Source organism: Rattus rattus, chromosome 16, assembly GCF_011064425.1.
Source record: "Rattus rattus isolate New Zealand chromosome 16, Rrattus_CSIRO_v1, whole genome shotgun sequence".
Lineage (NCBI taxonomy): Eukaryota > Metazoa > Chordata > Mammalia > Rodentia > Muridae > Rattus > Rattus rattus.
Genome location: NC_046169.1, coordinates 13867195 through 13891702, shown reverse-complemented (window position 1 = coordinate 13891702; position 24508 = coordinate 13867195). Strand labels below are relative to the sequence as shown.

General features: G+C 52.8%; 1 protein-coding gene across 1 annotated transcript in view; it reads right to left on the bottom strand.

Moving 5' to 3' along the window:
- Positions 1-14816, bottom strand: part of Adap1 (ArfGAP with dual PH domains 1) — a 53411-nt gene extending 38595 nt beyond the window's left edge. Inside the window, exon 1 of the mRNA XM_032886440.1 lies at positions 14240-14816. Within this exon, the coding sequence (XP_032742331.1) occupies positions 14240-14321 (82 nt within the window). The 5' untranslated portion in view covers positions 14322-14816. The remainder of the gene's footprint in view (positions 1-14239) is intronic.
- Positions 14817-24508: the final 9692 nt, after the last annotated feature.

Here is a 24508-nt window from a genome sequence, read left to right as displayed (position 1 = left end):
TAAATAAATCTTTAAAAACAAAAACAAAAGCAAAAACAAAAAATATAAGAAAGAAAAAGAAAGACCATTGAATCATGTTGATGCAGAAATAGCATTTGACAAAAACGTAGCACCCCGACGCTCATACACACGTGCAGGCAAACAGCCACACCCATAAATAGAAATCAAGTGAATATTTCTTAAATGCCATTCTGTTAGCTGTTGTGGCATATGCTTTAATCCCTCAGAGGCAGAGGCAGAAGGATCTCACACCCATCTGTCATGAGATCTGATGCCCTCTTCTGGTGTGTCTGAAGACAGCGACAGTGTGCTCACAGACATAAAATACACTTGAAAAAATTAAAGATCCCTAGTGTGGAAGGAAGCCTTGTCCGGGAACAGGCAAGGCTATCAACCCATAAACTCTTGGCAAGTTAATGTATGTGCTCACTGTAATCCACACCGAATCCCCAACAGGAATCCCTACTAAGTAGAATTTCAGAGGAGCCTAGAATTCATGGGTGAGCTCAAAGGGCAGAGACTCAGAGCTGAGGCATGACTCAGGGGCTTAAACGCTGGAAAGATGGAGGGCCTACGTGTAGATCCCCAGGACACACACAAAATCCATTTGCATAACATGAACGTCTGTGTTCCCTATGCTCCTGTGGGGGACACAGAGCCAGGAGAACCCCTCTGAATCATATGGGCCAGGTGCCTAGTGTGCACTGCAGACGAATGACAAAGAGACCTGCCACAAACAAGGGCAAAGACAAGGAGGGACACCAGAGGTTGTCCCCTGACCTCCATATGCATGCTGTGGTATGTAAGTATCCTCATCCACACACATAAATGTACCTCATACATACTGCAAACAAACAGACAGACAGACAGACAGATAGATAGATAAATAATATTGACTCATCAAGACAACCTAGAAAATACACCAAGACAGAACCAAACAGCATTTTGTTTTCAGAACTTATTTTTGAGCTACAATCCTCAGAACAGCATGGCATCAGCGATAGAAACAATGAACAGAGCAGAATCCCAAAGCAAGCCTGCCCTACGGTAGCATCTGAGAACTAACCAAGATAGAACCAATGAATCAACCAAGAAGGTAGAATGAGGCTGCTCGGATGAGAAGGCACCTGTGAAAATCCTCTGCTGTGATGGTACTCTGCAGAAAAATCACTGCAAATGGAGCCCAGCATGGGGTGATAACATCGTAGGACATCTACAGCAAGAACACGGCAGTGACTCAGGGGTAGTCAAAGAGCTGTTTGCTGAGCGTGTACGTGTCTGTGCATACGCAGATGAACATTCCCCTGTGAGGAGGCCAGAGCATGACATTGGGTCCCCTCTCTGTCACTTTACCCCTATTCCCTTGACATGGGGTCCCTCGCTGAACCTGGAGCTCCGATAGCAGCCAGAAAGCCCCAGGGATTCTCCTGTCTCCCCACCACTGTCTCAGTGGCAGGGGGACAGACATGCATGCGGTATGCCTGGCTGTTTACATTGGTGCTGGGAATTCCAACACATGTCACCATGCTTTCCTGAAAGCTCACTGAACTCAGCCTAGGGGAAGTGGGGCGGGGGGAGGCAAAGTCTCTGTAACTTTGGTCTAGAAAAATATGGGGTTTGTTTTGTTTGTTTTTCGAGACACAGTTTCTCTGTGAAGCCCAGGCTGTCCTGAAACTCTATCTGTAGACAGGGTGGCCTCAAACTCATAGAGATCCACCTGCCTCTGCCTCCCGGGTGCTAGGATTGAAGGGAGGAAAGGGGCAAGGGAGAGAGATGTAATTAAATTGTAGTCTCAAAATAACAGCAAAAGACACATTACTAAAAGCAGACTTGGGGGAAGGGGGAAATAGTCATCTTAATGAAATGAAAAAGATCTGTTGGCTCTTTGGAAACTCCTGTCCAGAGGAGGAAAGGTGAAAGGGCAGCCACACCCACAGGAGACTGATCTGATGAAAGACTCGCTGGAGCTAAGCGTCACAGCAAGGAACAGAGGACAAAAATAGGCAAAGTGGCAGATGCTTCCCCAAAGGTTCTGGGGGCTACAGGAAGCCCCTTCCATTTCAGAACTGCAAAGGACCCAGAGCGTGTGTGTGTGTGTGTGTGTGTGTGTGTGTGTGTGTGTGTGTCTGCCTGCCTGCCTCCCTGCCTGCCTGCTATCTGCCTGCCTGCTGTCTGCCTGCTGTCTGTCTGCTGTCTGTCTGCCTGCCTGCCTGCCTTCTGTCTGCCTGCCTGCCTGTATGTTCCTGTGTGCACATGTGTGTGTGTAGAGGCCAGAGGATAACCCAAGGAGTCCTCCTCAGGCCCCATCCACCTTGGTTTGGGCTTTTGAGCCAGGGTCTCCCTATGTAGCCCAGGCCGGTCTCAAACTCAGAGTGCCTCTGCCCCTCCAGCACTGGTATTAAAGGTACGTGCCACCACATCCTGCTTCCACCTCTATTTTATTGTATTTTTGGTTTTTCCAGACAGAGTTTCTCTGTATGGCCCTGGCTGTCCTAAAATCAGGCTCACAGAAATCCACCTGCCTCTGCCTCCAAAATGCTGGATTTAAAGGCATACACCATCACCACCCAGTCTGATTTTTTTTTTAAAGACAGAGTCTCTCACTTGACCTGTAAGCAGCTAGGCTGGCCAGCCAGGGAAGACAAGGGAATCCTCCTGTCTCCCCCTCCACAGTGGTGAGATTACGAGAACATGCTACCACTCCTGGCTTGGTTTTCTTTCTCCTTTTGCTTTTTCAAGACAGGTTTCCCTGTGTAGCCTTGGCTGTCCTGGAACTCTGTATAGACCGGGCTGGCCTCGAACTCACAGTTCTACTTGCTTCTGCCTCCTAAGTGCTGGGATTAAAGATGTATTCTGCCATGGCCCAGCTCACTCCTGGTTTTTTCCTATGGTTTCTGGGGACCCAAATCAGGTCCACATGCTCCCACCTCATGGGCTTAACTGAGTCATCTCCCCAGCCCCTGAGGTGTCCAAAGGTCATAAACGATCAGCAGCTGAACTGTGACCGTAGTCACTTCCTCCAGCTGGACAGGACAAATTCACTGTAATGTGTTACGTCTCGTCTTGGCAAGGGCTCCCCATGGGGGCTGCAGGAACACATAGCTTCCCTCATTCCTCACCTCCAGCCCAGGGCAGCCAACTTGTCCAGATGCTGGCCCTGGGGTCAAGCCATAGGCTTTCCTGGAGGAAGTACTACTGGTGTGACCAGTAGGACGTGTGCAGCTTGCGGAGACCCAGACTGCTCCAATACGGCATCTGCAAGTCCTTCAGACAGAGCTGACACCCTCCTCCTCCTCAGCCTGCTCCCAGTCCCTCCTCCACCACGTATGATAGGTATTCACAGGAGTCCAACACTGAACCACGTGGCCTCACTCCATCTCCATGTGACCTCTGTGTGTACTCATGTGTGCAGGCATGTGTGTAGATGTGTGTATGGTATATACCTGTGTACAAGTTTGTGTGTGTGTGTATGTATGTATGTATGTATGTATGTATGTATGTTACATGCCCGTACACATGTTTGTGCATGTGTATGTATGTGCATGGAGAGACCAAAAGATAATGCCAGGTGTCTTCCTCAATCACTCCACCCTATTGAGACAGGGTCTCTCACTGAATATGGAGGCCACCAACCCAGTTAGCTGGTCAGCAGGACTCAGAGACCCACACCTGCTATTTTACTTGGATTCTGGGATCTGAAGTCAGGTCCTCCTGCCTGTACAGTAAGAACTTCACCAACTGAACCATCTCCCCAGACCCGTCGTAGCCCTTTAAAGTGAAATCCTGCTTGTGGTTCACAACGAATAAAGCAAATATACCTCAGATAGGGTTAGACACCTGCCTGGGGTCACACTGAGATAGATCTGGGACTTGACTGTCAGAAATTGCCTTCCAGGACCCAACTCTGCCCTTGGGTCACCTTCCTGGTTCCTGCGGCTGATCCTATAGGAATGGGGGAAAGAGGACAGAGACCCTGGGGTAGAAGCAATTCCTTAACTGAGTCCTTTGGCCTGGTTACCTGGAAAGATTTCCTCTCAGCCATGACCTCACAGGGGCCAGTAAAGGCCAGCAGCACCTGACAAGAGGCAGAATTCCGGTTTCAGTTCTGACAAGAGCAGATGGCAGAGAGATGGGTGACCCCGACTCTCTGAATTCTTGTCACCTTGGAGAGTCAGGCCAGGATCTTCTGGTGCTTCTGAAACCCCAGGCTTGGAATGGAAGGTGACAGGGCCCATGACTGGCTACAGGCCAGACCCGGCTGGGGCTGCAGCCTCGCCATGTCCACTCCCTACCTTCCCTTTAGGCAAGCCTTAAGCTTCTGGCAGGCAGGGCCCAGCCCAGTACAAAAACACCAGTCTCTCTCCAGTGCCCACAGGTGGCCACGCTAACCTACCCTGAACTCCTGGCTCTCTGGAGTCTGGTGGGAAGTGGGAGAAAGAAGGTAGAAGGAAGAGCTGTGCCCCAGTGTTACTGGGTACCAGGATTTAGAGTCCCACTCAGGGTCCCTGCTGGGAAAGCCTAAGCCCAGACAGGCCTGATCCCAGAAAACCACATTTATTTACAATAAGGAGAGGTCCCAGAAGGGTAGCTGTGGTGTGGCCAGGAGCCAGCAGGGGGAGGCAGGCATGGGAAGGAAGCCAGGAGGCCTTCCTGGAGGAAGAGCCTAAGTTCTAGCTGTAAAGATAGGTTGTCCTGCTTAGGAGGTGTGGGGTGCAGTGACAAAGGACAGAGCAAGGCCAAGCCCAGGACAGCAGGTGTGGCCTCCTGCTTCACCCCGATCTGAAATCCCCTCAGCACAGACCTTGTACTGTAGGACTTGCAACAGTTCCGCCCAAGGGAAACCTGATAGGTAAACAGGTTAGCCTGGAGCCAGTCAGGCCGGCGAGGTCAGCACACAGTGGGCCTGCCCTGAGCTCTGCACCAGACATGCTTTGCCTTATAAACTGCTGTGGAAGGCTAAAACACCGCCCAGGCTGGAGTCCCTGGCTCTCTCTAAGCCCCGCAGAGCCACCACAGGGTCTCGGAAGCATTCCCACTGAAGCTAGTGGTTGTGTTAGTTTTGAGACAGGGTCCCACTGTGTAGCCCAAACTGGACTTGAACTCACAATACTCTTGACTTGAAATGGTGAGATTTCAGGTGTTTGTGTGTGTATGTGTGTCTTTGTATCTGTCTGTCTGTCTGCATGCCTGTCTCTCTATATCTGATGGTGTCTATGTCTGTGTGTGTGGTATGTGTGTGTGTATCTGGTGTGTGTGTGTGTGTGTGTATGTGGTATATGTATGATGTGTGTGTATGGTATATGTGTCTGTATGGTGTGTGTGTGTGTGTGTGTGGTGTGTGTGTGTGGTATACGTGTGATGTGTGTGTATGTGTGTGTGTGTGTGTGTGTGTCTGGTGTGTGTGTGTGTGTATGGTGTGTGTGTGTGTTGTGTGTGTGTGTGTGGGGGGTGTGTGTGTGGTATACGTGTGATGTGTGTGTGTATGGTGTGTGTGTGTGTCTGGTGTGTGGTGGTGGTATATGTGTAATGTGTGTGCATGGTATGTGCGTCTGTGGTGTGTGTGTATGTGTGTGTGTGTGTGTATGGTATGTGTGTCTGTGGTGTGTGTGTGTGTGGTATACGTGTGATGTGTGTGTGTATGGTGTGTGTGTGTGTCTGGTGTGTGGTGGTGGTATATGTGTGTGTGTGTGCATGGTGTGTGCGTCTGTGGTGTGTGTGTGTGTGTGTGTGTGTGTGTGTGTGTGTGTGTGTGTGTACTTATGCAGAGGCCAGAGGAGGACATTGAGGGGTCCTGCTTGATTCTGCCTTATTCCCTGAAGACAGGGTCTCTCACTAAAACTAGAGCTAAGACCTTCAGCCAACAACCCCCAGCGCTCTTCCTGTTTCTGGCCCCCATCCACACACACACCAAACTGGGGTTCCAAGTACACAAAGACATGCTCAGCTTTGTACATGGACGGGTGCTGGGGATTTGAACCCAGATCCTTGTGTTTAATCGGTAAGCACTCTTACCCATCAAGCCATCTCCCCTGCCTAAGGCCATGATTTAAAGCCCTGACACCATTGTGGATGACTCTGGGCAACAAAGTCCTGGAAGTCACCAATACAGAAGTGGACTCCAGCCAGAGAGCGCCCAGCCCAGCTCGGAATGCAACAGCACCACAGGGTGGCTCCTGAATGACTGAATGTGCTTACCAAGTCAACTCTCAACTAACCATGTCCCAACTACCTGAGCCTTCCTCACTCACTGTCTGACACCTCCCTGACCACCAGAGCAAAAGACTCAGAGATTCTCAATGGGTGCCACAGTCCTCAGGCCAGGGTAGGCCTGTGATTAGAAGAGGGGTCAAGTTAAAACCTGCACACAGGGGCTGGAGAGATGGCTCAATGGTTAAGAGCACTGACTGCTCTTCCAGAGGTCCTGAGTTCCATTCCCCACAACCACATGGTGGCTCACAACCATCTGTAATGGAATTCAATGTCCTCTTCGGGTGTGTCTGAAGACAGCTACAGTGTTCTCACATATAAATAAAATAAATAAATCTTAGAACAAACAGACCAAACCTGGCTAGGTACCAGGAGAGCTGGCCAGGACCCCCTCATACCTGCCAGGGCCCCCTCATACCCAAGTGGCTCCATCCAGATGCACTTTCCCCATGGGGGCTAGCCACCACCTGCTTACTGAATCTCAGTGCTGCTCTTTGGGTCTTAGCCGCCCAGATCCCAGAATTCTCTGCCCGTTAGCTTGGAGACCGTTCTAGGGTCCATGTCATCCCAAAACAAGCCATAAAAGTGGCCTAGGTTAAGAGTGTTCAGGGATGGGCTGGAGAGACGGCTCAGCGGTTAAGAGCACCCCACTGCTCTTCCAGAGGTCCTGAGTTCAAATCCCAGCAACTACATGGTGGCTCACAACCATCTGTAATGAGATCTGATGCCCTCTTCTGGTGTGTCTGAAGACAGCTACAGTGTACTTACATATAATAAATCTTAAAAAAAAAAAAAAAAAAAAAAAAAAGAGTGTTCAGGGATGTGGAATTGTGAGCCAGAGATCACAGATGAGAAACTAAGTCCTCAGCACCCACCACTACCCTGGTTGCTCAGTTCTCACTCCAGCTGGGGCAACCACTCTGACTGCCCAAGGCCACACCCTCCCCCCTGTACCCTGCCTCTCCTGGGTCCTTTCAAGGTGACTCAGCCCCTCGGTGCTTCCTTCCGGGAGCAGTTTTCAGGCACCTGAGCAGGTCAGGCGTGCTCTGGGGCTGAGCCAGGTCAGGCAGGTGTGTCCCCCTTGGCCAAGGTCTAGGCATGGGAGGAGTGGAGCAGTGGACCCTATCAGTGGAATGCGGCTCCGGCAGAGCCCTGTGGCTCAGCTTGAGAGACCTTTGCTCGTGCAAAGGCTGATGCATAGCTGAGATGGTGGCCAGATGGCCTGCTTGCTACCCAGCCTAGAGGCAGGCGGGCAGCTTCAAGCTGGAGGGTAGGAGGCCTCCGAGAGAAGTAGAATACACGGTTCTCTGGAGGGCCACATAGCTGCTCCCAGCAATCCACCTGCATGGGGAGGTCTCTTTTCCTGACGGACCACTAGAGGACTTTTTTCCTACCCCACTGGAATGAGAGCATCAGGAGAGAGATGGCTGAGAGTCCCACCCGCAACGCTGTACTTCCTATAGAGTTTGCATTCAGTCAGCTTCAGGGCCCTAGATGCCGGAGGGCCGCAGACTGTCCTCTAGGCAAAGCTCCTACCCGCAAGTGGAAAGCCCACCCCACCCTGCCCTTGCGCCTCCCCTCCCATTCAGATGAGGACACTGTGCTAGCCCCTCCCCCCCAAACAAATCCCCTCCCTGACACTCCTCCCTCTCCAGGTCCCCACTGCCACAGGTACTCTGCACCTCAGCTGGGCTCATGGACTCACGGCTGGAAGTGATGACGCCGTAAGAGATTGGGTTTTAGACACCACTGTGTAGTCGGTCAGTTTTACCATATGCGGCTTGCGCTGGGAGGGTTTTTAAAAAGGAGAAAGAAGCATCTACATGCTGATGCGCTCCAGTTCTGCCTCTCCTCAGAGGCACCCAACCCACGCATCCCAACACCCGCCCCATGTTCTGAGTGGCAGCTCTGCCCTCCAATCCCATCCAGCCCAGGCACTCTCAGATTATTTATTGATTGGGGCTGGGGGGGGCGTGTTTATTTACTTTTTTATTTATCCTCAAGACGGGGTCTCACTGTGTAGCTCTAGGTGTCCTGGAACTCACTCTGTAGACCAAGTTGGCCTCAAACTCACAGGGATCTATTGGACGCTGCCTCCCAGCGGTCTTATTTTTGAGACAAGGTCTCGTTTTGTAACTCACAGTAGCCTCAAACACAGTAATCCTGCATCCTGAGTGCTGGGATGCAGACATATCCCACCGTACTTGGTTCCTTAGAGCCACCCTGTCTCCAACATCGGCAGGTGACCCTTCTACACAGTCAAAGGCCGGGACACTTCCTGGTCGCTGTGCTTCCTGGCTCCCACTGCGGCAGAAAAAGCCAAGCCCCGCAGTGGTTGTGGAGTCCCCTCACACATACATAAGCTCTCTGGTTTCTCAGACTCACAGAGTTCCGAATACAGAGCAGAACTCATGGCTAAACTCCAGCCCTCCCTCGCTTTCCTTATTTGGACTTGTTTAGGTTAGCGACGAGCTTGTTCTTGTAGCCTTGCTGCTTGGGGTTGAATCTGTGCTCCTCTTGCCTCAGCTTCTCAAGTATTTAGAGTTATCGGCCTCCGGCACCAGCTACAAACCACGTAGCGGGGACTCTGGGTCAGTTTGTGCCCCGTCCATCTCTCTTGTAATCTGTGCCCTCCCTGTGAGCATCATTTCTTGATCCCAAGTTCAAGCTCCTGGAGTCCTCTTCGAGCCTGGTAATGCTCGAGCCAGCACCCTCTGGGAGCCCCTCTCTCTGGTCCTCCCTATAGGTAGGGTGCTCCCGGGACCACGAATTAGTGCTGCACGGGGCAACCCTTCAAACACCACCTTTAAAAGCTGGGCGTCAAGGCCCTGGGTTCGGTCCCCAGCTCCGAAAAAAAGAACCAAAAAAAAAAAAAAAAAAAAAAAGCTGGGCGTGGTGGCGCAGGCCCGACAGAAGCAAGCTGAAGGCCAGCCAGGATGCACAGTGAGACCCTGTCTAAAAAAAACTAGAACAGGCCTGAGGCCACAGCACAGTTGGTCTAGGGCTTACCTAACATGCACAATGCCGTTGGCTTCATCTCCAGCAATGCATGAAACAAGGTTCAGGCCTGCAATGCCAGCAGTCAGGAGGGCAGTGCAGGCAGGAGGGTGAGAAGTTCAAGACCATCCTTAGCTACGCAGTGAGTTCCAAGCCAGCCTGAGCTACATGAGACCTTGTCTATGAATAAATAACCACAAGGCGGGTAAGGCGGCCCCAAGGTAACGCTGTCTGCTGACAAACTTGATCCGAACCTGATCCCTGTGACCCGCATGTAGAAAACAGACGGCCGACTCTTGCAAGTTGTCCTCCACGTGTGTGCTGTGACACGCACACCCATGCACACACGAAATAATAAGAGTTATAAAGAAAAAAAGATGCAGTGCAACTGGCAGTTAAAGTCTGACCATCCTACACCTCTGCCATCTTGTTCCAGAGCCTTCTATGCATCCGACTTGCCTTTTTCTTGTTCTTCTGCATCTCTAAACCAGCTAGCCCAGTGGCAGCATTCCTTCCTAGCTTCAGTAGGACACTGTGGGGTAATATCAGGGTGTTGGCTCCCCCTGCCCCTACCAACTGTGTAGCAATAGCCATCCACCACTAGCAAGTTCCCGCTGCCAACGCCACCCACAGCACCTTCTGCTGGCTTCTGTGTGAAGACCCTGACTGCCTCGGTCTCCCCAGCCTGCACGCTATAAACGTGCATGGAGCTGGGGGTGGGGGTGGGGAGAACTGATCAAAGGCTCCATCCTTCTCCCACTGCGAACAGCATGTGGCTTCCACATCCATAGCCACACTTCTTACGCCTTCAAGCCACGCTGCACCCGGCCACCCTCTGCCACCCTCGGATGACTCTCCTGCCTGGTACCGAGAAAGAACTTGCCAAACGACACTAAGTCTAAAGTTGTCAGTGGCCTAAGGATCAGGGACCTGGGTTCGAGGCTGTGCCATGCACATTTAAGATGCATGTGGACGGGGTCATGGGGCCTGCATGCTGAGAGAGAAGCTTCTGGGTCTTGTGGCTGGCCCAGGAGCGCAAGGGCTCCACTCTGGGGAAACCCCAGCCAGCAGGCACAATGGTATACTTCAGGGATGGAGGGCAGGGGGACACTGTTTAGGTCCTAATGGCGTGACCCTCATGTTGTGGTGACCCCCAAACCATAAATTATTTCATTGCTACTTTACAACTGCAATTTCGCTACAGTTATGAATTATCATGTAAGTATTTGATATGCAGCCCACAAAGGGGTCGTGACCCACAGGTTGAGAGCCACTGGTTTAGATAGAAGAGAGGCTGGTCAGAGCTGAGGCCTCCTCTAATCCTCAACCCTGACTTCAGACTGGCCCCCAGCACTGTCCCACCCAGGGGCAGTGGAGCTTAATCAATCAACGTTGTCCCACACAGGTGAATGGCTGAGCACAGTGTGGACACCTCAGTGTGGAATACCGCTCTGCTCTCAAAGAGACACACCTGCTCCAACATGGCGGACAGAGCCTCGCCATCACAAGTGAATCAAGTCAGACCCCTACCAGACAAATGTCGCGTGAGTCTATCCAGAGAAGGCTCCTGCAGGGTCAGACCCCTTGAGATATCAAGTAGAATGGCGGGTCTCGGGAACAGCGAAGTGGGGGCGACAGATAGTGCTTAATGTGTGAAAGGGGTTGGGCTGGGGAAGACGAGGGCGTCTCGGTAGTGGATGCTGGTGGCAGTTGCACACAATCGTGAGTATGTTTGATGTCTCCAAACTGCAGGTTAAAAATAGTTAGGATGGGGGCTGGAGCAATGGCTCAGCGTTTAAGAGCACTGGCTGCTCTTCCAGAGGGCCTGGGTTCAATTCCCAGCACACACCTGGAAGCTTATAACTGTAAACAATGCACACGCACACGCACACACACGCATGCACACACACATGCACACGCACACGCACACGCACACACACACCAAGTAGGCCCGGTGGTGCATGCCTATAGTCTCACCTACTTGGGAAAATGAGTCAGGAAGATGGCAAATTCAAGCCTGGGCAGTTAGGCTATAAAGCACAAGGACAGTCTCAAAACAGAAAGCTTAAAGAAGAGTTATGCAGGGTTGGGGATTTAGCTCAGTGGTAGAGCGCTTGCTCAGCAAGCGCAAGGCCCTGGGTTCGGTCCCCAGCTCGAAAAAAAAAAAAAAAAAAAAAAGAAGAGTTATGCAAGCAAGTTAGTGACAGATCCCTTTCTTAGAGTGCCCCAGGGAGGGGCTAGGATAGAGCATCTGCCTAACCCCACCCCCCATTGAGGAGCTAAAGGTATGCTATGATGGTAGAGCTCCTGCCTAGTATACCCAGGGCCCTGGGTTCTTTCTGCAGTGCTACAGGGAAAAGGAAACAAACGAAACAAAAACAAACTCTCCGGCTACTGCTTTAGACACAGGATGGTATGCCAGACCCACATCTCAGCCTTGGATACCTCCTCTCTAAAACACATACACAGGGACCAAGGGACAAGCTTGGGTAGTGTCAATCAGCCACTCCAGACCTACCTAGTTAGGAGCAAACACTTCCTTCCTCTCCTTCACCCCTCCAGAGCTGCAGGTCAGGGCTCCTGGGAGTGCAGGTTGGACCAGCATCAAAGCAAGAATGAGTGATTCTAAAATCTTCCAGGCCGTTCGATGGCCGATGCTTGCAGAGAGAACCTGCCACCTTCACGGATGCACAGAGCTCCCTCCCTCTCCTACAACCTTTGGCAGGACAGAGGTGCCAACAGAGTCTTGAAAGAGAATGAGCTATGCCCTGTCAGCCTCCCACAGTAGCTGAGGGTGAGCTAGACACAGCCCTCGACAGGGCAAAGACTCCAATGGAGTCTTCAGGGGAAAGGCCAGGCCCGGTCAGTAGCCCATGATACCTGGGGTGAGAACTATCTGCGGCGGGTGATGGATGGACCCCAGGTTCAGGATGCAGACTGGAGAGAGGTTCAATGGGTGCTGCTTCCCACAGCGAGGTGAGAACTGCTCAAGGTTGCCCCGATGGCCAGAGGTGACCTGGGCCTTGCATGATGTCCTGCAGTCCAGGAAGATGCCACACTATTCCCTAGGGGTACCCTTGATTCCATGGGAGTGGTCAAGAACGGCCATGAGCCAATCCAGAGGATGACATAGAACGCACATAGCTTTCCCCTCAACAAGACCACCACGAGACAGGAGACTCCAGAACAGCGTCCCAGAACACAGGGGAGACCCAAGGGGAGACCCAATTACCTACTAAGCATGGGGTTGGGGAGGCTGCGTGGGCATTTCACAGGAGTCATGAGGCAGGCACTATGGCTGAGCCCAGGAGCTAGGCAAAGACGGGAGGTTTGCATAGACAGTGTGTGGGGGCCCAGAGTGGGTGTCAGGAAATCCAGTTCCAGCCTTGTGGACGCCCAAGAGAGTTCAAGCTGTAGAGGCCTCAGTTTTCCTGCTCATAAAATGGAAACAAGCCTTATACTTTTTCTGCCTCCCGGGTGGGGGAGGGGGAGAGGCAAGCTGTTATTATAAGCCAAGTCTGAAAATGGGTGGTTTGGCTTACAGCCAGCAAGGGCTGGGCCCCGAGAGGGCAGTAGCTGCGGCAGCCAGTGACCTGGGACTGACTTCAGGGTTCCTAGGACACTACATGGTGTAGGGTGGTTCCTATGGAGGGTTCCAGGAGCCCCTTCTTCCTCCTGCCAGGCCAAGAGGTCTAGGAGTATCTGGAAAGTGGAAGCTGTTCCCAGGCTGGTGGTCAAGGAATATGAGGACAGGTCAGCTCCTCTCCCCAGGTTCCCCACCCCACCCCCCAAGTCAAGCTTGGAAACTGAGCAACCCACCAGCCTTCCTTACCAGGGACTCCAGGGGCTCCGGCTTTCCCAAACGCGTTGAAAGGCAGGTCTGAGAGAGGGAGGTGGGAACCACACAGAACCAGGGAGCCACCACCCCACTGCACCATGGCAGGGCCCTGCAGGGCCTCTGGAGACCAGGAAAGGACTACTTCATCTTGCCCAGCTTCCCACTGAAGCTTGGTCAATGTCTCCTCCCAGGGACACCAGGGCCCCTGGGGTGGCATGCACTTACTATTGACTGGCAGATTCTCAGCCACATGCTACCACTCCAGCCCAGAGGCGGGGATGTGGGGGAGAGACGGGGAGGAGGTCCTATTTACAGGCTGCAGGCTTTCAGCCTGCATCTCAGGAAGGCAGAGTTATGACCCCAAGGAACTGATACCTGGTATGTTCAGAGGGGCTCATGCTAGACACCCATTAATATTCCCGAAATGTCTCGCAGGCCTGTCCCCACCTGCATACCCAGACAGGATGAGGCTGGGAGTGCCAGCTCCAGGAGCCTGCCAGCTGCTCGGAGAACTCGACCCTTTCTTCACAGCCAATCCTGAGCCCCTGTGTTCTGGTCCCTACAAATCCTTCCAAATCAGGGGCAACCAAGGGGCAAAGTCTGGAAGATGTCTGGCAGATGTGTCTGTGGCTCCCTCCTGACCCCCACTGTCCTGGTCCCAGGGAAGCTAGGAATAGAGAGCCCAAGGTTCATGGCCAGCCTATCCTCACAGAGGCCACCCAAGGCTCTGCATCCTCCCCCAGCCTTGAGTATGTACAAGACAGCGGCCCCAGGCAGGGATGCCATGACGTCATCTCCAGGTAGCTGGGAACCAGGTGGACCCCCTGCTCCCTGGTAAACACCCTGGGCTCACTGGCCGCTTTCCCTGCAAGCCTACAGCCCCTGATGATTTCCTCTTTTTTTTATACCCTGAGACACCAAGGTTTCGCAAGGCTGGGATGGGGAGGCGGCTGCGGGTGACAGCGTGACACGCAGCCCAGCGGGGGAGGGGAGGCGGCGGCACAGGTCGCGCGGAGCCCGCGAGGTGCCCTCCGGATGCTGCGCCCGGCCACTGCCAGTCCCTGCCGCCGGCAGGTGCACCTGGGCCGCGCCCCAACCCAGCTAGGACCCAGCGCGTGGCGCGTCCCCATCCCCCGCGCCCCCACGCAGTCCTGTCCACCCGGCCGCACCCCGCAGCTCCGCCCGTCCCGCACCTACCCGGGGCTCCGCAGTCAGCGCAGCGCGAGTTCCCCGGACGCGTCAGCAGCTCCAGCAGCGCCCGGCGCCGCTCCCCGGCCATGGCTGCGCGGCCACCGCGCCGTCCCGAGCACGCCCGCCCAGCTAGGGCCCCGCGCCGCGCGCCCGCCGTCCGCCTTGCGCCATCGCCGCCGCTCAGCCCGCGCGCCGGCCCCGATCGTGTCGCCGCGCGGGGCCGCCCTGAACGGAGCTGCGCGCGCGGGGACCGGGGAGCAACGCACGGCGCGCTCGGGACGGCGCGGCCCGCGGGCGGCCCCCAGCGGCGCGGTCAGGGAGCGGCCTCTTCGAGAGCCCAGCCTCACCCGGTCCACCTGGGGCGGGGTCGCAGGGAACCGGTGCTGCGGAAGGATGGGCCACCCCACACGCAAGCGTGCCTGTTGGGTTGAAGTTGGGGACGTGGGTAGCTCAGGCTAGCCCTACCTACGAAAGGCAAATGCCGGTGCTCAAAGGACCAGAGGGCTCCACCCTCACACGTGTCCAAGTCCTATACTCTCATCTTCAAGAGATAGGACAGGAGCTGGCCACACCCCTCCTGATCTCCAACAGGCTCCCTTCCAGAGCCGGTGTCAGCTTCTTTGCTGGCCCTAGCATTTCTGTTCAAATTCCATTTTCTCCATTATAAACGCAATAGTAGCTGTTTAGACGCCAATGGCCACACCCAACTGGGAAATGAAAGCCTTCTCCAAAGCCTCCTGAGAGTCTGAGGACGCTCTATGCCTTCCAACCTTTGGACGCCCCACCTCCAGTCCCTACTCCTGCTAATATACCAGAGTCAGGGTGTTGGCTGCTCTATGATTTGACCCCGGGAATGTTCCCTGACCCACAAAGGTCCCTGTGTTAAGGGCATAGTCCCCAGGGTAGTGCTATAGTGTGGTTAGGGCTATTGGGAGGAAACCATTGGGACCTTAGCCTCTTCCTGTTGGGTTGAGAATGCTTTCTCTTGCTTCCTGGGGAGAGGGGGTCAATTTTGTCCCACCACATATTTGTGTCACGATGCTCGATTGCACATTGTCTTTCTGAGATAACGTTTGCAATCCTGGCCAACTCCGCCTGGCGGCCCTCTGCTGAGGCTGCACTGTATAGCCTGCCAGGGGCACCTGTCCCTCAGGACCTGACTCTCACACCATCACAGAACTCGTCCTGGGATCAGGAGGCAGAGCATGCAACCCGCCCCAGTGCACACTTTGGAGGTCATGAAGCTGGTGGCACTGCAGGCTTACAGTTTGACGGTTCTAATACCTTTCTCCTGAAGCCCACTAGAGCCTGAGTAGTGACAGGTGGCATTTCCACCTCTGGGCCTTCTGCCAGGCTCCAGGCCTGGCATACAGCAGGAGCTTGCAGAATGGGAATTACACAAGACAGACCGATGGGGGCTGGGGAGGTGTCTCAATTGGTGGAGAGCTTACCTAGCATCTACAGAGCCCTGGATTGTGTCCCCAGCACCACAGAATCTAGGAGTACTGATGAGTGCCTCTAATCTCAGGGCACAGAAGGTTGAGACAGGAGGATCAGCAGTTCGAGGTCATCCTCAGCTACATACCTAGTTTAAGGAGAGCAGCCTGGGCTATCTGAGACCAATTCTTTAAAAAAAAAACTAAAAAACAAAAACAAAATCAAGACAAAAATAGACTAATGGTAGTGCTGTCCCAAGCCTTTGAGAAAAGGTCTCTCTAATAATCCAGACGGCCTCAGACTTGCAGCAATCCTCCTGCCACCGACTCTTGAGTGCTCAAATATCAAGCATGGAATGCCACCTACACTTTCTTATTCAATCCTCATTCGATAGTCAGGGAAACTGAGGCACACAGCAGCCCACGTATGCATGACGGGACTAGAGTGACAGAAAACCCAGGAGACAAAGAGACACAGACCCCGTCTCCCTAAAGAGAATAAATTACCCTCTGGAGAGGAGCCACAAGGAGGCCTTGAAGCATTTGCAGGTAGCCAGCAGGTGAGGTCTCCAGACAGAGGGAGAAGCATCCTGGGTGTGGCAGGACCTCCATCATCTTGATGCAGAGGACCTGTGGTCACCTGGACCAGGCTGACTGGTAACATTCCTTGGTCTTTCCACGAGACTCTAACCACTGCCCCATCTTGCCCCAGTGGCACATGGTCTTGGGGTGTTAGGTGGAAGGTTGGCTTGAGATGGGGACTCTGTGCAGTTTTGTGTGAGTTATCGTCCATGCTGGGGTATGGAGGGGTCTGGTGAAGCAGATAGCTGTGGGTAGCCTGCACGCCTGGGAATGGCTCTAATAAATGAACTGGTTTACCAAGCGATGCTTGGAAGACTCATTTTTTGATCTAGCTCAGTGCTCCTCCCTTCTGGGGCAGATATTCCTGTGTGTGTGTGTGTGTGTGTGTGTGTGTGTGTGTGTGTGTGTGTATGTGTGTATGTATGTGTGTATGTGTGTGTGTCTCTGTGCGTGTATGTGTATATGTGTGTGTATGTGTATGTGTGTGTGCACGCGTATGTGCGTGTGTATGTGTGTGAGCATGTATGTATGTGTGTGTATGTCTGTGTGTGTGTGTGTGTGTGTGTATGTGTATGTGTATGTGTGTATGTGCGTGTGCATGTGTGTATGTGTGTATGCCTTTGTGTGTCTGTGTCTGTCTGTGTGTGTATATGTGTATGTGTGTGTGTGTATGTATGTGTGTATGTGTGTATGTGTGTGTATGTGTATATGTGTGTATGTATGTGTGTATGTGTGTGTGTGTATGTGTGTGTGTGTGTGTGTGTATGTGTGTGTGTGTATGTATGTGTGTATGTGTGTATGTATGTGTGTATGTGTGTATGTGTATGTATGTGTATGTGTGTGTGTATGTGTGTGTGTGTATGTGTGTGTATGTGTGTGTGTGTGTGTAGTGTGTGTGTATGTGTGTGAGTGTGTATGCATATGTATGTCTAAGTGTGTGTATGTGTATATGTGTGTGCGTGTGCGTGTGTGTATGTCTGTGTGTGCACGTGTGTATATGTGTGTATGTGTGTGTGTGAGCACGTGCATGTGTGTATATGCACACACTTGTGTTCCCTGGGGAAAGTCGCTCTACATCTGTGGACTAAGGAGCCAATAGAGAGGACAGGAGACTAAGGCTAATGGAATGGGTAGACCCTGGATATCAGCTGCTGGATCAGGACCTCCAGTGGCTTCTTGGTTAACAGGACCAGAAGGGCACAGGCCTGTTGGAGATCCTAGCAAGTCCTCACTAGCTGTGGTCAGTGAGGGGGCTCCTTGCTAGAGGCCAGACCAAGGCCTGTCAAGGACAGTTCAAAGGCAACAGAGCCCAGCCTGCACCCTGCCGTCTCCCGCTCATGCTGCCTGCCAGCATTGATGAATTGCCCATCTGAGCTTTTCTTCTGTTCTCCTTCTAGTCCTCTGCTCTGCTGTCTCGGCCTACGCTGCAGTCCCCAGCCTCAGTTCCCTAGCACTTCCCAGGCTCTGCACAGTAGGTCTATACGCAGCTGCCACAGCAGCTGGGAGCTGAGCCCAGAGCTGTTGGAGAAACTTAGGGTAGCCACTCCAGCCTAGTAGCTGGTCTCTAAGCACCAGTAACAGCCCCCTGCCTCTCCTCTCCTCTCCTCTGGCCGCTTGTGCCCTGAAACCCTGAGTGCCCAGGAGACCACCACCCCGGGTGTAAGGAATTGTGCAAGGACCCAGAAGTCCCATCAAGCAACCCAGCGGGGCTGGCAGCTGTCCTCGCAAACTGATGTTTCCCTGACAGGATTTCTGAGTTCACGAAGCAAGAACTGATATGGGCCATGAAGAAAGCTCGAGAATGGTGGAACACCTGCTTCTTGTTTGATCTGTTGCATGAGTGGCGTATGCATGCATCCGTGTGCATGTGTGTGCATATATGTGAGAGTCAGAGGTTGATGTGGGTGAGTTCCTCTATTACCCTGTTCCTTATCTGGGGGGGACAGGGTCTCTCACTGAACCTGGAGCTCACCTATTCAGCTAGGCTGGCTGGCCAGGGAGCCCCAGGATCCTCCTCAGTGTTGGAGTTACACAAGCTACCAACACCCAGATTTTCACGTGCGTGTCGGGGATCCAGTCTCAGGTCTTCATGCTAGTGCAACGTGAACCTTACTGACAGCCGTCTTTACAGCTTCTTGGTCTGATTTTTTTTTCTTTCTTTTTTTTTTTCAGAGCTGGGAACCGAACCCAGGGCCTTGCGCTTGCTAGGCAAGCGCTCTACCACTGAGCTAAATCCCCAACCCCCTAATAATTCTGCTGCATTTTCTTTCTTTCTTTTTTAATCTATTCATTTATTATGTATACATCATGCAGCTTCCTGCCTGCATGTGCACCTACAGGCCAGAAGAGGGCATCAGACCTCATTACAGATGGTTGTGAGCCACCATGTGGTTGCTGGGAATTGAACTCAGGACCTCTGGAAGAGCAGTCAGTGCTCTTAACTGCTGAGCCATCTCTCCAGCCCTGGTAGGGATGTTTTAACATCTGCTTTCCAGGTACTCCTATTGGATATGAGCATTTTGGTGTCACAGTAATAGAGCCTCTGGCTCAGATGCTTCTGGGAGCTGTGAAATCTCTCAGCTACACACAGGGTGGGGTGAGGCGGGGTAGGAAGCCAGTATGAGGAAGTCCTTGCCGTCAAAGTCCCACAAGGGACAGTAATTACAGGATAGAAAGACTCTGTGGCCTACCCAGGGAGAGGGACAATTGGACAGAACCCAAATCTCAGGCCAGGATAGGGAAACCGAGGCGTTTGAGGCGGGGACACTGAATGACCCCATGGCAGGCATCTGATTGCAGACACCTCCGGTGGGGAAGGGAAGTTTTCTGTGGGCAGGAATCAGTGGTGAGGAGGCTGGCCATGGAGCCTAGGGGAGAGAGATAATCCTGGCACTCAAAGCCCCCAAGTCAGTGTGGAACCCCAGAACTATAAAGCAATCCCAACGGCAGCGCCGGGACCAGTTGGCGAATGCCGGGAGATAAATTGCATTTCCCAAAAAACATATTAGGGCATCTAACCCAGGTGCCTGCAGATGTGGCCTAGTTTGGAAACAGGGTCTTTGCAGGTGTCACCACAGGTGGGGAATATGGCTGGAGGCCTCATTCGAAGGGGAGGGCATGTGGGCACAGATGTGGAGGACCACTAGGCAAAGAGGCACAAAGATCAAGGTTGTGTCTGCCAGCCAAGGATGGCCAGAACGTCAGTGTCACTGGAGGAATGACTGTAAAAGACTGCGTGGACCAAGCAGAGCTGCCCTCATGGGGCCTTGACAGCAGCCATGTAGCCTCCCGGTTGGAGATTGAACAGCCAGCTTGGCTTTCTTGCAGTTCCTCAAAGGAGCCAGCAACCCAGTGGGTCTGCAGTCTCTGCCCTAAGTGTCCTGCTCTTTTGCCTCTCCTCTCCCTGTACTTGTCTGGAGCTCCTGCCACAGGGATGGGCACCCAGGCCAAGAGAAAGGAAGGCAAAAGAGTTGGGACCACCTGGGGCGGGGTTGTAGCCCGAGTCTGGCGATGAACATCCCTGGCCAGAGGAAGCTAAGATGTACTTCTGGAAACGCTGGTCAGGTGCCTCACGGCTTAGCCAGCCTTGACCTGTCTCCCAGGGGCCCTCCTCTGCCTCTGTTTTCCCTTTTCCTTTGTCCAGATCAGCTGGCCCATAAACAAGCCTACTCACTCCAGATGTTAGCTGGGGACCTGCTGAGCGCCCGGCCTCTGCTGGAGACCCAATAGTCTCCAGCCTCCAGGATGTGTCATGTAACGTGCTGGCCAGAGGCGTCGAGCTGCACCCTGAGTCAATGGGGGAACTTCAGGATCTAAAGCTATGGGGTCCTAGGGAGGGATACTGAATGGATCTTGCTGTCTAATGCCCCCAATGCATGATCCTATGATCCTGGGAGCACCTCCCTCCCAGAGTGAAGATTGTCTCTTCTCACTCCACTCCCCACCAGACTGACTCCTTCAAGGCTGGCCTTGCTCAGTCAGAGCCCTCATGACATAGAGGGTCTGATTTTTTAAAAGTCTTTTTCAGTTAGCATACAGAATGACGCATTTCTTTTTGCTTTAAACCTTAAACCCCATGTAGCCTAGGCTGACCCAAAATGCATTTGGTTTTGACCATTTATTTGTTTTGAGACATGACTTCATTTATCTCAGGCTAGCCTCTTACTGCCTCCTCTCTCTCTGTCAGAGATAAGGCTGGGGCTGGGGCTGGGACAGCAGTGTTTGGAGTTCATGCTTGCTTTTGGCAGGTTCCTCCCCCAGAGGGTCAGAGGCAGGCGGCACAAGGCTGGGATGTGGGAGCAAGGGCTTTTAGAAAAGCCCCTGTTTGAAGCTACTGCTCCCCAAAGCATCCCTGGCTGCCAGTGCCTCGTCAGCACAGCCCCACCCCCACCCCGCCCCCACAGACAGCATTTTGTTCTCACAACAGAAACAGAAACACCAAACGGAAAGATGATCTGCAGCGAGGAGTGTCTCCAAGGAGTCCTGCTCAAGGGAGCCTTAAAGGAGACGGCACATGTGTTCCTGAGAACCAGACACACCTGCCACAGCATGGTTCCCCCATAGTTCAGAGGCCAGGTCAAGGGACCCCTGGTTCTGGACAGGAGTGGTTCAAAGCACTCACCTTGAGCACCATGTGCAGAAGAGGGGAGATAGAATAGAAATGGGGCGGGACAGGGTGGGGCAGCAGGGAGTGCTAGGGTTCACAGAATGGGCTTGTGGGGATTCAGAATCGCCCCTTCAGGCTTGGAATGTAGCCTAGACAGTAGAGTGTTTGCCCATCATGCAAGAAGCCCAGGATACCACCTCAGCACTGGATAAGTTGGGCATGGTAGAAGGTCCCTGAAATCCCACTAGAGAGATGAAGGCAGGAGGATCAGAAGTTCAAGGCCATCCCCAGCAACATAGCACATAGCAAGTTTGACCAGTCTGAACTGTATGAAATCCTATCTCTAGATAAATAGATAGATAGTTAGATAGATAGATAGATAGATAGATAGATAGAACACACAGAGAGATGTATACATATATATACACATACATATAGATATAGATATATAGATAGATGGAAAGAAAAACATACAGAAAGACAGACAGTATTCTTGCTTACTTCCCAGATGAGATGGGGGTGGGGGGAGGGGGCTCATAGGGAGCAGTCATAAGATTGACAGGTAGATAGACAAAGGCAATGAAGGCTGGGAATGTATCCTCAAAAATGTCTTTCCTTCCCCAATCTGGTAATGGGAGGTGACCTGATCATTCATGGCCCTCAAAAGGACAAGGAATGAAGGGCTTTCTGGAGCTGTGTGCACACACCTGGTCTGGGGCCACAAGCTTCTAACGAAATGGCAGAAGACCCTTCCCTTCTCCTGGCCCTGGCAGAAACTGCCTCCCAAGCAGCAGATTTTAAAGTTTCATGCAAACTGGCTCAATCTCAAGGAGAAGCTGAAGAATGCTCGCACACCAAGGCGGTGTCCTCCAAGTGACCCTCTCAAAGGCTGCAATGCCAATACCTCCCAGCAGGGGGAGACAAAACACAGCGTTTCTTTTCTCCAGGAGCCAGCACCGCAGGTGAAAAGGAGTTTCCTCTTTCCTTGAGGATATTGGTGAGGAATGAGAGGCCGGAAAGAGTAGAGGCAGAGTCTCTCTCTATATTCCTGGCTATTCTGGAACTCATTATGTAGCCCAAGCTGGGCTCAGACTCAGTGAGTCGCCTGCTTCTGTGATCACGGGTGTGCGGAACCACGCCCCACCCTCTCCTGCTGCCCACCAACGCTTGAGGATTGATTCCCAGGTTCGAAGTCAGGACCTAGAGTCGGCTCCTGGGTTCAGGAGCATCACAGAGTCCTTCTGAGCCGATTCCCGCCAGGCGGTCTGACCCAGTGTCTCTCCGATCCTTTAAATCCAACACCAAGCAGGAGAGAAAGTTGTGATCCCATTGCAGAGTCCTCACAAAGGCTGTGAGAAGGGACCAGACAGTGTCCTGCTGCCCTTGAGTCCAGACTGAATACCTCTTGGGTCTGGCTGGTACTTGGGACAAAAGCATGGTGACGATTTTGAGTGGGCTGATTGAACTTGAGAAAAGTCTGGTGACAGCTGACCCCGTGTTGTGGGGTGCAGACCGATTGGTGTCACTGTGACCAAACACTCTTGATACCTACCTGGCTAATACTGCCACTGTGTCCCAGCCAGGCCTGGTGGATCCATCCCAGGTTCCCTGTGCCTTCCACAGCCTCAGCTGTGGCCCTATACCTGCCCAGGGTGGGGCTCAAGGTTTCCCTGGCCTCCAGGATGATTATGTTCCTGGCCACTTTCCCTCCACTCTAATCTCTGATACCTGCCCAACGCTACCCTCCAGGCCAGACTGGGCCCCTGCTCCTTCGTCCTTTGGACTAGGGTGGGGACAGGCTTCTGTTTGGTACAAAAGAAGGCAGTGCAATTCCCCACCCCGACCCTGGAGGTTAGGCCCAACCTGGCCAGGTTGCTAGCCAGAAGTGGGGTTAACCCTCATCCTCCCCACCCTCCTCACCCCCTCCCCCTCTCCCGTTCGGAAAAAGCCCTGAGGGTACAGTGAAGACTGGAGGCTCTTTCCCGTAAATGTTCAGGAAAAGTTCCTCAGATCCAGATAGCAGAGGGGACGCCAGGGAGACATTGTCCCACCCAGGAAGGGCACACTGGGGCCTCAGGCATGGACAAGAACTTTCTTTTTTATTCTTCAGTCTGCACAGAGACACTGCCATCTGACTAGATTACACATCCCAGCTCAGGGCTGGTCTTGAGATACATATGAGCAGGTACACCCCCTCACACTATGGTGGCCAGGGGCCTGGAGCCCCATGGGAAGCGGGTGGGCATTTCTTCTGTGACTGGAGTCATGTTCTCATAGCCTCTTTCTCTGACTAGGTTCATGGATGTGCATGTGGTGGCTGTGGCTTTGTGTGACCAGGTCCTGTGAGGGCTGCTGATATCTTGGGTCTGCTGCTGCATGCCAGTCCTGGGCTCCTCCGAAGACACACCCAGGACTCACCCATGGCAGGTAAAATGGTGTTGCTTTCTGCTATAGACACCATGGACCACAGGCAGAATCATTAGAGGGCACTGGGGAGGCTGACAACCAGGGATAGAACTGTCTGTGGTGGCCTCACACCTAATGGCTGTGGTATGTGGGTTACCAGACTGCAGTAGGAAGCTGGATCAAAATTCAGGATCCTGGAACGCATGCTGCCTGCATCCCCCAACCCCTAGTCCAGCAAGCTTCCTGGACTCCCAGCTTCCGTTCTTCTGCAGAAAGGTAGCCACTGAGGGTTCCTAGTAGCTCAGTCATGTCTTAGAGCACTGTGGGCACAATTTTATGATGTTTGATGTTCGTCTTCCCTGAAGAAATTAAGCGGAGGGTGACATTTGCCCAGGCTTCCAGTAGGAGGGGGGGCTTGGCAGAGGTTTCTGCCCCAGGCGCTCCACTTTATAACACTGGGCAAGCACAGAGCTGTGAAATCTGATTTCCCTCCTCCAGGACAGAACAGGGGGCTACGATTTCATTTCCCAGTATTATGACAAAGCTACTTGTTCTGTGGCTTAGTAGAAACTTCTTTAATGTCTCCGGCAATAATAAAAGCCCCTAGTTCTCACCCATTGTGGGCATTCAGCTCAAACAATTACATTTGAGCAAAAGGTGGGCAGGTTCACACCTACCACAGATGGGGTTTGTCTTTGAAAGCAGACGAGGGAGGTCGAGGGGACAAAGAAAGGGCCTTGTGGGCTGGTCCAATCCTAGCCTCCTGGCCCAGGTAAAGGTCATACAGATTTACTCAGGATGCCTCTTCAAACCCAAGACTTCCTCTGGCCGGATGTGTCGGCATGCATGGACTGGAATCCTCAGCGTTCCAGAGGCAGAGGCAGGAGTTCAAGGCTAGCCTGGGCTGTGAGATTTTTAATTTTTAAAATTTCAGAGTCACCTTGCTGCATCATCATCGTCGTCGTCATTGTCATCATCACCAAAGTAATTGGAAAAAGTAATTTGGAAAGACACTGAGATTAACTGTCCAAGGGTGAAAGTGCAAATTCACACGTGTTCTATATTTTGTGTGTGGCATATGTGTGCTTGTGTATGGGCATGTTCATACATGTGGGGGCAGGAGGAGGTTGTCGGGTGTCTTGTTTGATCACTTCCCTCCTTTTCTTGAGACAGGGTCTCTCCCTGAGCCTGGAGCTAGGCTGGTGGCCAGCAAGCCCCCATGATCCTTCTGTCTCTGTCCCTCAC